This window comes from Mirounga angustirostris, unplaced genomic scaffold, assembly GCF_029215605.1.
Source record: "Mirounga angustirostris isolate CCGP_5_RB_7025 unplaced genomic scaffold, mMirAng1.0.hap1 SCAF_3, whole genome shotgun sequence".
NCBI lineage: Eukaryota > Metazoa > Chordata > Mammalia > Carnivora > Phocidae > Mirounga > Mirounga angustirostris.
In genome coordinates, this window is record NW_026991711.1 from 94,830,614 (window position 1) to 94,846,448 (window position 15,835).

At 41.6% G+C, this 15,835-nt stretch overlaps 1 protein-coding gene across 1 annotated transcript in view; it reads left to right on the top strand.

The window, feature by feature from the left end:
- SCTR (secretin receptor) overlaps positions 1 to 15,835 on the top strand; it is a 75,384-nt gene that overhangs the window by 10,147 nt on the left and 49,402 nt on the right. Inside the window, exons 3-4 of the mRNA XM_045868509.2 lie at positions 9,336 to 9,449; positions 11,303 to 11,423. Coding sequence (XP_045724465.1) covers positions 9,336 to 9,449; positions 11,303 to 11,423 — 235 coding nt within the window. The remainder of the gene's footprint in view (positions 1 to 9,335; positions 9,450 to 11,302; positions 11,424 to 15,835) is intronic.

Consider the following 15,835-nt stretch of genomic DNA (forward strand, 5'->3'; position numbering starts at 1 on the left):
TCAAATAAATAAATAAATCTTAAAAAAAAAAAAAAAAAAAAGCATGCCAGATCTAAGAAGAAAGAGTCTGGGAAAGAGGCTGCTGGACAAAAGGAATCACCAGAGAATAAGAAAGGCTGCCTGGAAATTAAGTGTATGATGACAAAACATTTATTAGGAAACTCAACAGGTGATGTCAAGTGACACAATGGTAGAAGAGTAGAGGAAGGTGAAAAGACTAGAGGGTCCATCTGGGTTGTCCATTATTCAAATAATATGAATTCTAGGAAGACAGAATAGAGAAGATGAAGGGAGGAAGTAGTAAAATAAATCACATAACATTTAAAAAATTCCCAGACATGAAGAACACAAATCTTCAGATAGAAATGTCCCCAGAGTATCTAATGAATGAATAAAAAAAACATTTCTGCAAGGAATTTAAAAGCAACTAAAAACAAGAAAAATCCTGGGGCGCCTGGGTGGCTCAGTTGTTAAGCGTCTGCCTTTGGCTCAGGTCGTGATCCCAGGGTCTTGGGATCGAGCCCCGCATCAAGCTCCCTGCTCGGCGGGAAGCCTGCTTCTCCCTCTCCCACTCGCCCTGTTTGTGTTCCCTCTCTCGCTATCTCTCTCTCTGTCAAATAAATAAATAAATAAAAATCTTTAAAAAAAAAACAAGAAAAATCCTGAGTATTTCTACAGAGAAAACAAAAGTCACATACAAAAGGTTTGGAAGTACAGTTGGATTTCTTATAGATATTGGAAGAGAGAAGGAGAAATGCCTTCAAAATATGGAAGGAAATTTCTTTTCAACCCAGAATTCTCTGCCCAAATTTGATTAATTATCAAATTAATAGAAGCTTTTTCACTCCTGCAGAGATTTCAAAGTTTATCTCCCACATACGCTTTCATAGGAAGTGACTAGAGAATGTGCTTCTGCAAAACAAGGAAGTGAAGCAAGGAAAAAGATGTGGAATCTATGAAAGTGAAGTCTAGTCAGAAGAGTTGGGGAGAGGTACCCCAAACCACAGCCAGGCATCAGGCCCAGATTGGAGCTAGAGGAAGGAGGACCGGCAGGGAGGTCTCCAGAAGTAAAACAAATACCACTGTTGATAGATGTCTCTCGGAGCTGTTGGAGCACTTGGAAAAATTAGCCATATGTACATAGAACACTAATCAAATGAGAAAAACAAATTAATTATTAACGTCAGGAAAAACAATATGTACGAGAGGAGACGTAATCATTTTACATGGCTAGACTTAGCGGTGAATGATATTTCACAGTCAAAACAAGACATTATAAATATAGACCATTCATTTAACTAAAAATTAAATCAAGAGAAGTATATGTTTATATGGGGGACAGAAGTATATGTAGGGAGATTTAAAAACATCTAAATCTTTATCTTCCGTAACAGAGAGTTTTAAATAGTGTCTCAGATTAATAAGCCAAGAAATAGCAGTATAGGAATATAATATTTAAATATGGAGGGGTGCCTGGCTGGCTCAGTCAGAGAAGCATGCGACTCTTGATCTTGGGGTTGTGAGTTTGAGCCCCACGTTGGGTGTAGAGATTACTTTAAAAAAATCTTAAAAACAATATGGAGATTAAAAACAAAAATGAACAGCTACAAAGAGTTGAAATGGTTGCCTCTGGAAAGTAGATAAAGATTAGGGAAGGAAACTGCTATTTTTCATGACAAATTCCTTGGCACTCGTACAAGTAAAAAAAAAAAAAACCACATATACACAAATACAAATTTTTTAACTGTTTAAAGGTAACTTCTAAGGACTAATAGCTCTTGTTTTGAGAACAATGTTAGCAGTTCTTTCATCTTCATTTGTCTGTTTCTCCTGTGAATTTTATGTATGTATGTATGTATGTATTCATTCATTTATTTATTTATAAAGATTTTATTTATTTATTTTTGAGAGGGACAGAGAGAGCACAGTGGGGAAGGGCAAAGGAAGAGGGAGAGAGAATCCCAAGCAGACTCAGTGAAGAGCGCAGAGCCGGACTTTGGGCTCGATCTCATGACCCCGAGATCGTGAACTGAGCCGAAACCAAGAAGAGTTGGACAGTTAACTGACTGAGCCACCCAGGTGCCCCTTGCCTGTGAATTTTAAGTAAAATTATGTTTAATAATTATATAGAAATATACACATAAATATACATGCAGCTTCTTCCCTTCTCTAGGTTAATTTAGATCACAAGAGGGCTTGTTTCCCATTTATTCTCTCTCCAATGCTCCTACTGGGTGGTTGCTCCATTGAATACACTCCTCCCAGCCTCTCCCAGCACCCCGAAGGGTCCCCATTTTTTTTTTAAGATTTTATTTATTTATTTGACAGAGAGAGACACAGCAAGAGAGGGAACACAAGCAGGGGGAATGGGAGAGGGAGAAGAAGACGTCCCACTGAACAGGGAGTCCGATGCGGGGCTCAATCCCAGGCCCTGGGATCATGACCTGAGCTGAAGGCAGACGCTTAACGACTGAGCCACCCAGGCGCCCCTGGAAGGGCCCCTTTTCTTAATTGCTGGTCACCATATGGAGCCATGGGCTCAGTCCTTTCAGCAGAATGCTGCTGCTGGCAAGCCACCACAACACAAAATTATTTTGGTTTCTTACATTCTAATGGAAGGATCAAGGGAAATAGAAATGTGGAATGAGCCACTTCACACCCATCAAGATGGCTGTTATTAAAACAAAATACAAAAACAGGGGATCCTGGCTGGCTCAGTCGGTAGAATGTGCGACTCTTGATTTCAGGGTCCTGAGTTCGAGCCCCACATTGGGTGTGCCTACTTTAAAAACATACAAAGTAAAATAGGGGCACCTGGGTGGCTCGGTTGGTTAAACCTCTGACTCTTGATTTCAGCTCAGGTCATGATCTCAGCATAGTGAGATCGAGCCCCATGTTGGGCTCCACAATCTGTGGGGAGTCTGCTTCATATTCTTTCCCTTCTCTCTTCCTCCCCCTCTGCTCCTCCTCGTTTCTCTCTCAAATAATAAATAAATAAATAAATAAATAAATAAATAAAATCTTTAAAAATATATAAAGTAAAATAAAAAATAACAAGTGTTGATGAGGATGTGGAGATAACAGAACCCTTGTGCATTGCTAGTGGGAATGTAAAATGGTACAGCTGCTGTGGAAAACCATTTGGTGGTTCCTAAAAAAGTAAACATAGAATTACCACGTGATTCAGCAGTTCTGTCTCTGGGTATACACCCAAAAGAATCAAAAGCAGGGACTCAGATATCTGCACCCCCACGTTCATTGCAGCATTATTTACAATAGCCTAGAGGGGGAAGCAACACGAGTATCCATCAACAGATGAATGGAAGGACAAAACATGGTGTATACACAGAATGGAATATTATTCAGCCTGACAAAGGAAGGAAATTCTGATAGATGCTACAATGTGGATGAATCTTCAAAACATACTAAGTGAAGTAAGCCAGACATAGAAAAAATAGCGTATGATTCCACTTACATGAAATACCGAGAATAGGCAGATTTGGAGAGTCAGAAAGTAGACTAGAAGTCATCAGAGGCTACAGAAGGAGGGAAATGGGTAGTTATTGCTTAATGGGTACAGAGTTTCTGGTGTGATGTTGAAAAAGTTCTGGAGGGCGCCTGGGTGGCTCAGTTGGTTAAGCGACTGCCTTCGGCTCAGGTCATGATCCTGGAGTCCCTGGATCGAGTCCCGCATCGGGCTCCCTGCTCGGCAGGGAGTCTGCTTCTCCCTCTGACCCTCCCCCCTCTCATGTGCTTGCTCTCTCTCATTCTCTCTCTTTCAAATAAATAAATAAAATCTTTAAAAAAAAAAAAAGAAAAAGTTCTGGAAATAGTGATGATGGTTGCACAACATTGCCAATGTACTTAATGCCACTGAATTGTACGTTTAAACATGGTTAAAATGCTAAATTTTATCTTATGTATATTTTACTCCAATTCAAAAAAAAAGAAATGTAGGATAAGAAGAAAAAGCTAAACTGTCCTCTGATTATTATTTTTTTCCTGCAGTCTAAGGGAAAAACGCCAAGAAAGTTGAACTTGGAGCGATGTTCCCAGCGCAGGTGTCCTCTACATTTCTAACCTTGCTCCATTTTTCTTAAGAGTCCCCTCTTTGGGAGTACTCTTTTCTTGAATCCCCCAGATGCAAATCGCCACCTTTTGGGGGAAACTTCACTGCCTAAATGGTATACGTTGGCGCCGCCCTAGAATCTCTTTCCTACCCTGTGTCGTTCAGCTATGCTGCGTAACAATCAGACAACTCCGTGGCATACAGCGATCAGTGTTTATTTCCCTCTTTGTTTGCAAGTGAGCTAGGGTTTGATTGATCCAGGCCAGGTTCAGCTGGCTCGGCTCCAGCCCCCAGGTCAGGTTCAAGTCTGCTGTTGGTGTGTTATTCATTCTTCCAAGACCAGCAGGATACCCCAGGTGGCAGAAATGCAAGAGAGCAAGCACAGCTGTGCAAACATATTTCAAGCTTTTCTTCATATCAGATCTACCTAATATCCCAGGGACCAGTCACATGGCCAAGCCCAAGGCAAAGAAGTATACTCCACCCACCATGAAGTCATATGTATAAACTCCTATAGCGACTGAGACCAATAATTCTAATTACGATAATGCCTCTTTCCCTGTCCTTGACAGTAAACCTCCTAAGTCTGTTGAGTTATGTTGTCTCTAGTAATACCAAAAGGATGCAGTGGAATGTGGACATTCACAAGTGCAGTCCAGGATGAATTTTGTCCTCTGAATCTGGGAGGAGAGTCAAGCCTGAAGTGTTGCCCTCATCCCCATGATTGAATATGGGTGATCACCATATCCACACATGAAAGAGGGAGGCAGGTTTCTTTCCTTTTAAGGGCATAAGATAGCATTTGCACATGTGTCTTTTGTTCTAACCCATTGCTAGAACCTAGTCACGTGGGCATGCATTAGTTGTAGGGAAACTGGAAACTCTAGTCTCCAGATGGGCAACCATATGCCCAGTTAAATTCTGATTGCAGTAGGGCGCCTGGGTGGCTCAGTTGGTTAAGCGACTGCCTTCGGCTCAGGTCATGATCCTGGAGTCCCGGGATCGAGTCCCACATCGGGCTCCCTGCTCGGCGGGGAGTCTGCTTCTCCCTCTGACCTTTCCCCCCTTATGCTCTCTCTCTCTTTCAAATAAATAAATAAATAAATAAATAAATAAATAAATAAATAAATAATAAATAAATCTTTAAATTCTGATTGCAGTAGAGGAAGAGAAGAATAATTATTAAGGAGACAAAGAGCAGTGTCTTCCAGAGAGGTTATAACTGGAGGTAGGAATGGGAACAGAGACATAGAATGAAGTATCTACCTTCCTCTATATATTTACATATTATTTTTAAAGTTTCATATAATTTTCATAATACTTTCATGTATTCTTTTCCAGATTTTCCTCTGAAAATATGGTACATTGTACATCCTTACAATCATACTGTGTATACAACTTTGTGTCACGCTCTTCTCATTGAATATCATGGTGTCACCAGTAATAGTCTGTACTGCTGAATAGTCTTCTGAACTATCACGGATAATGGCTGAAACTATCACATTGAATGTAATTTCAGGATTATAGTATATATCATGTTGAATGTTAGCTGAGTGTTCCCTCGGATATTTAAATTGTCTCTTTTTAAGATTTATACTTTTAATTTTGAGATAATCATAGACCGTAAGAAATAATACAGAAAGATCCCCACCTCCATAGCCTTTTGTCAGTTTCTCCCAGGGATAAAATCTTGCAAAACTACCTAAAACAGGTAGTACTATAGTATTAAAACCCCAGCATCGACACTGATACCGTTCAGATACAGAACATTTTTATGACCCCCAGGGTCTTTCAAGGTGCCCTGTCAGTCACGGCCACTTCCCTCCTGCTCCTACCCCTTCCTTAATTTCTGCAACCGCTAATCTGTTCTCTATTTCTATAGCTTTGTCATTTCAAGAGTTACACAGATAGAATCATACAGTACCTTATGTAACCTTTTGGGATTGGCATTTTGCATTCGGCGTACTTCCCTGGAGATTCATCTAGGTTGGCACATGTATCAAAAGTTTGTTCCTTTTTATTGCTGAGTGGAGTTTCACAGTATGGATGCACCATCGTTTGTTTAATCATTCACCCATTGGAAGACATCTGGATTGTCTCAGTCTGGGGCTGTTATGAATAAAGCTGCTATAAATATTCACGTACAGGTTTTTGCATGAATATAAATTTTCATTTCTCTGGCATAAAGGCCTAGGAGTGCAATTGCTGGGTCATATAATAGTTGCATGTTCAGCTTTTGTAAAAGCACTGTGAACCTGTTTTCCAGAGTGGCCATACTATTTTACATTCCCACCAGCAATGTATGAGTGATCTAGTGTCTCCACAACCTCACCAACATCTATTGTTACTATTTTTTAATTTTAGCTCTTATGATAGGAATACAGTGATAACACATTGTGGTTTCAGTTTGCATTCACTTAATAGCTAATAATTTCACGTTCTTATTTGCCATCTCTATATTGCCTGTGAAATGTCTCTTCATGTCTTTTATCTATGTTCTAACTAGATTTTTTGTTCATTTACTGTTGAGTTTTGAATGTTCTTTATAAATTCTAGATACTAGTCCTTTCTTGAATATGTAACTGCAAATATTTTCTCCCAGTCTGTAACTTGTCTTTTCATCCTCTTAATATGGTTTTTCATGAAGCAAAAGTGTTTTTAATTTTTATGAAGTCCAATTTATCCAGCTTTCCTTTTATGGATTGTGCTTCTGTTGTCACGTATAACCCTGAGAGTCTGTTTTTTGTTTTTTTTTTTAAAGATTTTATTTACTTATTTATTTGAGAGAGAGAGAGAGAAACAGCATGAGAGGGGAGAGGGTCAGAGGCCCACTGAGCTGGGAGCCCGATGTGGGACTCGAACCCAGGACTCCGGGATCATGATGTGAGCTGAAGGCAGGCGCTTAACCAATTGAGCCACCCAGGTGCCCCAAGTCTGTTCATTTTTTGTTTTTATTTATTTATCTGTGGATTATTTAATTTTTTAATTTTACTTCTAATTTTTTTATTTTAAAGATTTTATTTATTTATTTGACAGAGAGAGAGATAGCAAGAGCAGGAACACAAGCAGGGGGAGTGGGAGAGGGAGAAGCAGGCTCCCTGCGGAGCAGGGAGCCCGATGTGGGGCTTGATCCCAGGACCCTGGGATCATGACCTGAGCTGAAGGCAGACGCTTAACAACTGAGCCACCCAGGTGCCTCACTTATTTTTTTTTAAATAAAAAAATATTTTAAGCTCTAACACGGGGCTTGAACTCACAACCCCAAGATAAAGAGTCATATGCTCTACCGACTAAGCCAGCCAGGAGCCCCAAAGTCTGTTCATTTTTATTTTTGGTTTATTTTTTCTCTGTGTTGCTCACATTGAATGATTTCTACTCTCCTGTCTTCTGGCTCAGTGACCCTTTCCTCTGTCCCCCCCCTTCCCCATGCTACTGTCATTCTGTTGAGCCCTTCCACTGAGCTTTTTACTTCAGTTATTGTCTTTTTCAGTTGTAACATTTACATTTGATTTTTTTTACATCTTCTATTTCTTTGCTGAGACTTTCTCTTTTTGCTGAGGTTTGTATCTCTACATTTGTTTCAAGTATACTTATAATTGCTCACTGAAACATTTTTATGATGGCTGCTTAACAATCTTTGTCAGATCGTTCCAGATCCCTGTCACCTCAGTGTTGGCATCAATGAATCACCTCTTTTCTTTCAGTGTGATGGCTTCCTGGTTCTTAATATGGTGAGTGATCTTGGATTGAAAGCAGGACATTTTGTATTGCTGTAAGACTGCGTCTTATTTAAGCCTCTCTCAGTTGGCTTTTCCTGATAGGGGAAGGGGGTGGGGGCTGCCTCCTTTCTGCCAGGTTTAAGTAGATGTCCAGCTAGCCCACTCTGCCTTACTTGATGCTGGCAAAGAAGAGATGATCTCCCCTTACTGCTGCGGGAGGGGTGGGAATATCAGCTCCCCACATGGTCTTATAACACAGCAGTGGGTAGGGTCTCATCACCACTGGCGATGGTGAAAGTCCTGAGTGCCCACTAGGCGCCTTCCATGTTTAGAGAACTTTCTTTAGCCATTCTTTTAGGGTAGGGTGCTAGCAACAAATTCTTTTAGCTTTCCTTATCACTTGAGAATGTCTTGATTTCCCTTTCATTTCTGGAGATAATCTTTTACTGAGTATAGGATTCTTTGCCTTCAGCACCTGTGACACCACCCCAGCGGGGAGATGGAGGAGCACCTTGTTACTTCTGGATTGGAGTGGAAGTCCAGTCTCCACTGACATCATGGGCTGGGGGGGATCTTTGTTAGCACACAGCAGGGATGAACGTGCCAACTTCCTACTTGGCCATCTGACACCGTCCTGGCCTGGAGGTTGGGGACCCATGTCACAGCCCGGGGAAGGCGGAAGTCCTGGCTCCCCAGTTGACCACAGTTTTTTCTGTGGTGTTTGGCTGTTGTAGGGCAGTTGTTGTCTGTACGTTTTCTGTCTTGCTACATTCCCTCTTTCCTGGTCCTTGGCTTGAGAGAGCAGGCTTTTATTGGGGGCTTTGTTTTGGTCTGCATCTGGCTGCATTTCCTTATTGCTAACTTCTGCAGCTCCGTAATGGGATATACAAGGAGAAAAGAAACTTCAGGGAACTCACCACTTGTTGAGTCATGAGGTCTTTAGCCACTTTGCCTTCTCTCCACCTTCCAGAATCTTCTGATGCTTGTTTTGTATATAATGTCCAGGGTTTCTTGTACTTAACAGGAGTGAGAGGGAAAACATACATGTGTTACATCTTCCTGAAAGCAGAAGTCTCTTTGTTTCTTTTTTTTTTCTTTTTTTTAAGATTTTATCCATTTGAAAGAGAGAAAGAGAGAAAGAGAGCATGAGAGGAGGGAGGGTCAGAGGGAGAAGCAGGCTCCCCACCAAGCAGGGATTCCGAGACTCCAGGATCATGACCCGAGCCGAAGGCAGTCACTTAACCAACTGAGCTCCCCAGGCGCCCTCTTTGTTTCTATTAAGCGTATACAGAATCCTTCTGTATAAATCTAAATCTTTTCCCACATATGGGATGGATTCCTAGAAGGAAAGTCAGTCGGCCAAAGGGTATGAACATTTTTGTGACACTCAAGACATGATGACAACACTTAAAAGACTGTACCTGTTCACACTATCTCTGGCAGTTTCTTGCCTTTTTAAGGATAATGTCAGTTTCAAAGTGGCACTGAATCGAATGTGTGCCTACTTGAGGTCCTTGGTAAACTGCAGGCCGCTTGCCAACCTGTAGGTGGATTTTTCCCCTGAAACTCTTCTACTGCCTCCGCCGAAAAGCCAGAGGGTGCTGGTGATGATGGGCTTCAGCAAGGACTGGGCGGAGCCCCGCGAGGGGACAAGGGCCCGAGTATGTGGGGCTGCATGCCGGTTCTCCTAACAGTGACTATATTCTTAGGGAAGCCGCTTGTTTCAATATAAGAGTCTAAATATAAGAGTCATCACAAGCAATGTGATGAAGTCATTAGCTATATTGTCAGGTGCTAGATGGAAACTAGGGGAGATGAATGGGGGAAGGAACGAGCATAGTATGATTTTTTTTTTTTTAAGATTTTATTTATTTATTTGAGAGAGAGAATGAGACAGCACAAGAGGGAAGAGGGTCAGAGGGAGAAGCAGACCCCTTGCTGAGCAGGGAGCCCGATGCGGGACTCAATCCTGGGACTCCAGGATCATGACCTGAGCCGAAGGCAGTCGCTTAACCAACTGAGCCACCCAGGCGCCCCGAGCATAGTATGATTTTAATGCTGGGTGGGTACAGGCATTCCTGCAGCAGCTCTGTTGCGGCTGATCACAGGCTCTGGGCCAGGGGGTGTGATGTGTGTGTTTCCTGGGGATCACAGACCCAGTCTCATGGTATCAGAGAGTCGGGGAGAAGAGGCAGTTGCTGACAGCTGATATATATATATATATATTTTTTTTTTTTTTTTTTTTGAGAGAGAGAGAGTGTGTGAGTGGGGGTGGGGGGTGTGGGCAGAGGGAGAGAGAGAGAATCTCATGCAGACTCCATGCTCAGCACGGAGACTAACACAGGGCTCTGAGATCATGACCTGAGCCAAAATCAAGTGTTGGATGCTTAACCGACTGAGCCACCCAGGCAGCCTGTGGATAGATACTCCCTGACAGCGTTAGTGAAGGGTGTGGAAGATCCAAACTTAAGAGATAATCAGATCATTTATGTTTGCCTTTGGAATCTTTGGAATGCAGTACTACCTTAGCTGCCCTTCTCTGGCCCAGAGTTTTGTTGATTTGCACCATTTTGGAGCATGGCCTTGTCCCCAGACACTTCTCCTCCTGCTCCATTATGTTGACATTTCCACCTACAAAGCATTAGTGCAGGGTTGACAAGAGGTTATAAAACCTGGCCCTTGACCTCTTGGAAGGTTGATCTCTGAAACTGAGAACGCTGGGTGTCGGACCTTGGTCACATGCCCTAACCACTATGGGCTTCAGTTTCCTTTTCTGGGTCTCTTTACAGGGTTATTTTGAGGATTAAATAAGGTAATAATGTATGTGAAAAAACTCTAATATTAAAATTCCATACTCTGTAGGAAGTAAAGTAGGAGTCCAATTCATTGATCTTTTCAGTTGTTAATTCACTCATTCATTCATTCACTCACTCATTCATTCATTCACCAATCACTCACATATTTATCATGTGTCAGGCACAAATAAAAGAAACGAGCCATGCTCAGGAAGTCTACTCTAGGAAGAGCTAGGAAGCCAGGATTGTGTGCTAATCCTTCCTGTCTAACTCCTCTGTCCATCGCTGTTTGGCTGGGGTGGACATAGACGCTCTTCTGGGGAGCTTGGAGATGGTTAAGAGGAGCTTTCAAAGACCTTCCAACCAAAACCAAGCTTGCCAAACCTGAGAAAAAAACACTGTTGGAATAAATGAAGTCCTACAGACTAATAATAGTAAGGTGCCCAGAAAGCAAGTAACTCACTGGGCTCGGGAGTCTTGGTAAACTTCAGAGCAAGATTTGCAGTGGACAAGCTACAGATTGTTTGAGCCTCCTGGCTGTCCCAGCTGTGGTCTGAATTCTCTCCCAGGAGTGGCTGCATCCAATCCTTGCTGGCACAGATTTTGCCTTCCTCATGTTGAATCCCCACTGTCTGGCCCCACTGTTGCTCACAGAAAGTCTTTTTGTGGTACCCTGGAGTTAGAGGCCGCGATGAGCATTCTGGGTTTTGGACTTGCAGGTGGGCACTCTCCCCGGACTGTGTGATGTGCTGCAGGTGCTGCGGGAGGAACGGGACCAGTGCCTACAGGAACTCTCCAAAGAGAAGCCAGGAGACCTGGGCACGGAGCAGCCAGCCCCAGGTATGTGGCTCACTTCAGTCCACGCTTGGACGTGGATAGTGTCCAGTCCCACTGGGGTAAGGGAGGCTCGATGGGTTGGGGATGTAGGGGGCTGGACTAGCTCTATTCATTCAGATAATCACCTGGGGGGAGGATCTGGAATGATCCCAACGAGCAGTTGACACACACTCAAAAAGCCAGATCATCACCACTCACCGTTTCTCTGGGCTCGTAAATACAGTCTGTGTTTTCATACCACCAACTTCTGCATAATGACTTCACCAAGGTAAGAGTTTGGTGAGAATTCCTAGTCAAGGCAGTGTACCTCCTATCCATTCTCTCACCTCCTCTGCCAGTTTGATAAGTGAGGTAGTCAAAGAGGCAGCGAGGGGTCAGAAAAACCTGGGGTCCAACATTGGCTCCCACTCACTGGCTGTGTAACCATGGACAAGTTATTTAACCTGCTGAGCCTTGGTTTCTTGATGTACACGATGGAGGTGACAATGTCTACTTTGGGTTTATAATGATGCATGAGATAAAGTGTGTTAAATACTGATGATTCTTAAATATTATTCATTTAAACATTATTATTAATCATTGAAAAATACCATTAATTTGATATTGAAGGGGCACCTGGGTGGCTCAGTCAGTTAAGCATCTGCCTTCGGCTCAGGTCATCATCCCAGGGTCCTGGGATGGAGCCCCACGTCGGGCTCCGTGCTCAGCAGGGAGCCTGCTTCTCCCTCTCCCTCTACCTGCCTGCCTGTCTGCGTACTTGTGATCTCTCTCTCTCTGTCAAATAAATAAATAAAGTCTTTAAAAAATTTTTTTAAACATTTGATACTGAAATGTTAATTTTATTTCTATTCTGCTTTTTAACTTTCCCCATCTAAAGGTAAGGAGGTGTGTAGCATTAAGAAAAGAATCTATTACAGGTATTCAAACAAAGACTTGTACACATATATTCATAGAGCCGCTAGTCTGAATAGCCAAGAGGCAGAAACAGCCCAAGTGTCCATCAACTGATGTATGGATAAGGAAATGTGGTCTATACACACAATGGAACATTATTCAGTCTTAAAAAGAAATGAAGTACTGAACATGCTACAACATGGATGAATCTTGAAAACATGTTAAGTGAAGGAAGCCAGTTACAAAAGGCCATGTATGGTATGATTCCATTTATATGAAATGTCCAGATCAGGCAAATCCATACAGAGAGAAATTAGATTGGTAGCTGCCAGGGGCCAAGGGGAGGGAGAATGAGGAGTAATTCTTAGCGGTTCCCTTTTGGTGGTGGTGAAAATATCTTAGATCCAGATAGAGGTGATGGGTGTGTGTTAACAGTGACTGTCCCAAATTCCACTGAATCGTACACTTTAGAATGGATAAGGGCTAATTGTATGTTATATGAATTTTTTTTTAAAGATTTTATTTATTTATTTGAGACAGAGAGAATGAGAGACAGAGAGCATGAGAGGGAGGAGGGTCAGAGGGAGAAGCAGACTCCCCGCCGAGCAGGGAGCCCGATGCGGGACTCGATCCCGGGACTCCAGGATCATGACCTGAGCCGAAGGCAGTCGCTTAACCAACTGAGCCACCCAGGCGCCCCTGTTATATGAATTTTTAAATAGACTTTATTTTTAGAGCAATTTACTGCAAAATGGAGCAGAAAATGCAGAGTTCCCATATACTCTCTGCTCCCCACCCAAACACAGCCTCCTCCCTCATGAACAACCTATAACAGAGTGATACACTTGTTATAATTGATGAATCTGCATTGATACAATGTTACCATCCAACGTCCATAGTTTACATTTGGGTTCACTCTTGGGTGTACATTCTGTGGGTTTTGACAAATGTATAATGACATGTGTCCACCATCATAGTATTGGACAGAGTAGTTTCTGTGCCCTAAAGATCCTCTGTGCTCTACCTATTCATCCCTCTCTCTCCCCCAACCCTTGGCAACCACTGACCTTTTTACTGTCTCCATAGTTTTGCCTTTTCTAGAACCTCATATAGGTGGAATCATACAATATGTACCCTTTTCAGATTGGCTCCCATCACTTAGTAATATGCATTTATGGTTTTCTCCATTTCTTTTCATGGCTTGATAACACATTTCTTCTTAGAGCAGAATAATATTCCATTGTCTGGATGTAGCACAGTTTACCCATTCACTTACTGCTGAAGGACATTTTGGTCGCTTCCAGATTTTGATAATTATAAATAAAGCTGCTATGCGTGGGCAGAAGTTTTCAACTCATTTGGATAAAATACCAAAGAGCTTGATCGCTGGATCATACGGTAAGAGTATGTTCATAAGTTTTGTGAGAAACTGCCAAACCGTCTTCCAAAGTAGCCATGCAATTTTGCACTCCGTGACAATGAATGAGAGTGCTTGTTGGTCCACATCCTTGCCACCATTTGATGTTGTCAGTGGGTTTTTTTTTTCTTTTTAACTGTGGTAAAATACGTATAACATAAAATGTGCTATCGTAATCATTTTTGAATTTGAGAAATTTGAATTTTAGTAAAAATCGCCTAACATAAAATTTACCTTAAGTATTCTGGAGGTACAATGCAGTAGTGTTAAGGACATTCACCTTGTTGGGCATCTAGTCTCTAAAACTCTTTATATTCGTTAAAACAACAACTCCCTTGGGGCGCCTGGGTGGCTCAGTTGGTTAAGTGTTCCAATCTTGATCTCAGCTCAGGTCTTGATCTCAGGGTCGTGAGTTCAAGCCCAGTGCGGAGCCTATTAAAGAGCAAACAAACAAAAAACCAAACCAGCCCCTTTTTCTCCCTTCCCCTATCCTCTGGCAACCACCATTCTACTATCTATGAATTTGACTATTCTAGATACCACATATAACTGAAATCATACAGTGTTTGTCTTTTTGTGATTGGCTTATTTCACTTAGCATAATGTCCTCAAGATTCATCAATGTTGCAGCATATAGCAGAACTTCCACATTTTGTTTATCTGTTCATTCATGAAAGAACACTTGACTTGTTTCCACCTTTTATCTACTGTGAATAATGCTGCTATGAACATGGGTGGGCAAATATCTCTTCAAGTCTCTGCTTTCAATTCTTTTGGGTATATACCTGGGAATGAAATTGAAGGATTATATGGTAATTCTATTTTTAATTTTTTCAGGGTCTGGCATACTGTTTTTTTCCATAGTGGCTGTCCTATTTCACATTCTCACCAGCAGTGCACATGAGTTCTAATTTCTCCACATCTTCACCAACACTTGCTACTTTATTGGGGTTTTTTTGATAGTTGCCATCCTAATGGGTGTGAGGTGGTATCTCATTGTGGTTTTGATCTGCATTTCCCTGATAATGAGTGATGAATGTTGAGCATCTTTTCATGAGCTTGTTGGTCATTTGTATGTCTTCTTTGGAGAAGTGTCTATTCAAGTCCTTTGTTCATTTAAAAATAGGGTTGTTTGGCTCTTTTGCTGTTGAATTATAGGAGTTCTTTATATATTCTTGGTCTTAACCCCTGATTAGCTCTACAACTTGTAAATAATCTCTCCCATTATGTAGGTTGCCTTTTCATTCTGTTGATTGTGTACTTTGATGAACAGAAGTTTTTAAGTTTGATATAGTTCACTGCATCTATTTTTTACTTTTGCTTTCTGTGCTTTTGAGGTCATATCCAATAAATCATTGCTAAGTTGAATCTCACGAAGCTCTTTCCATATGTCTTATTTTTTTATTTTTATTTTTTTTTAAAGATTTTATTTATTTATTTGAGACAGAATGAGAGAGAGAGAGAGCACATGAGAGGGGGGAGGGCCAGAGGGAGAAGCAGACTCCCTGCCGAGCAGGGAGCCCAATGCGGGACTCGATCCCGGGACTCCAGGATCATGACCTGAGCCGAAGGCAGTCGCTTAACCAACTGAGCCACCCAGGCGCCCTCTTTCCATATGTTTTATACAAAGATTTTTAGAGTTTTAGTTCTTACATTTATGTCCTTTGTCCATTTTGAGGAAATTTTTATATGTGGTCCAGCTTCATTTTTTCACATGTGGATATCCAGTTTTTCCAACAGCATTGGTTGAAAAACTTTTTTCCACTGAATGGTTATGGCACCCTTGTCAAAAATCCTTTGACCATATATATGAGGGTTTATTTCTGGGTTCTCTATTCTTTTCCATTGGTCTATATGTCTGTCTTTCTGCCAGTGCCACACTGTTTTGATTACTGTAGCTTTGTAGTAAGTTTTGAAATCTGAAAGTGTGATACTTCCAACTTTGTTCTTTCAAGATTGATTTGGCTGTTTCCAGGTCCCTTGAGATTCCGTATGAATTTTAGGATAGGTTTCTCTATTTCTGCAAATAACGCCATTGGGGTTTTGAAGGGATTGCTTTGAATCTAGAGATTGCTTTGGGTAGTATCAACATCTTAACAATATT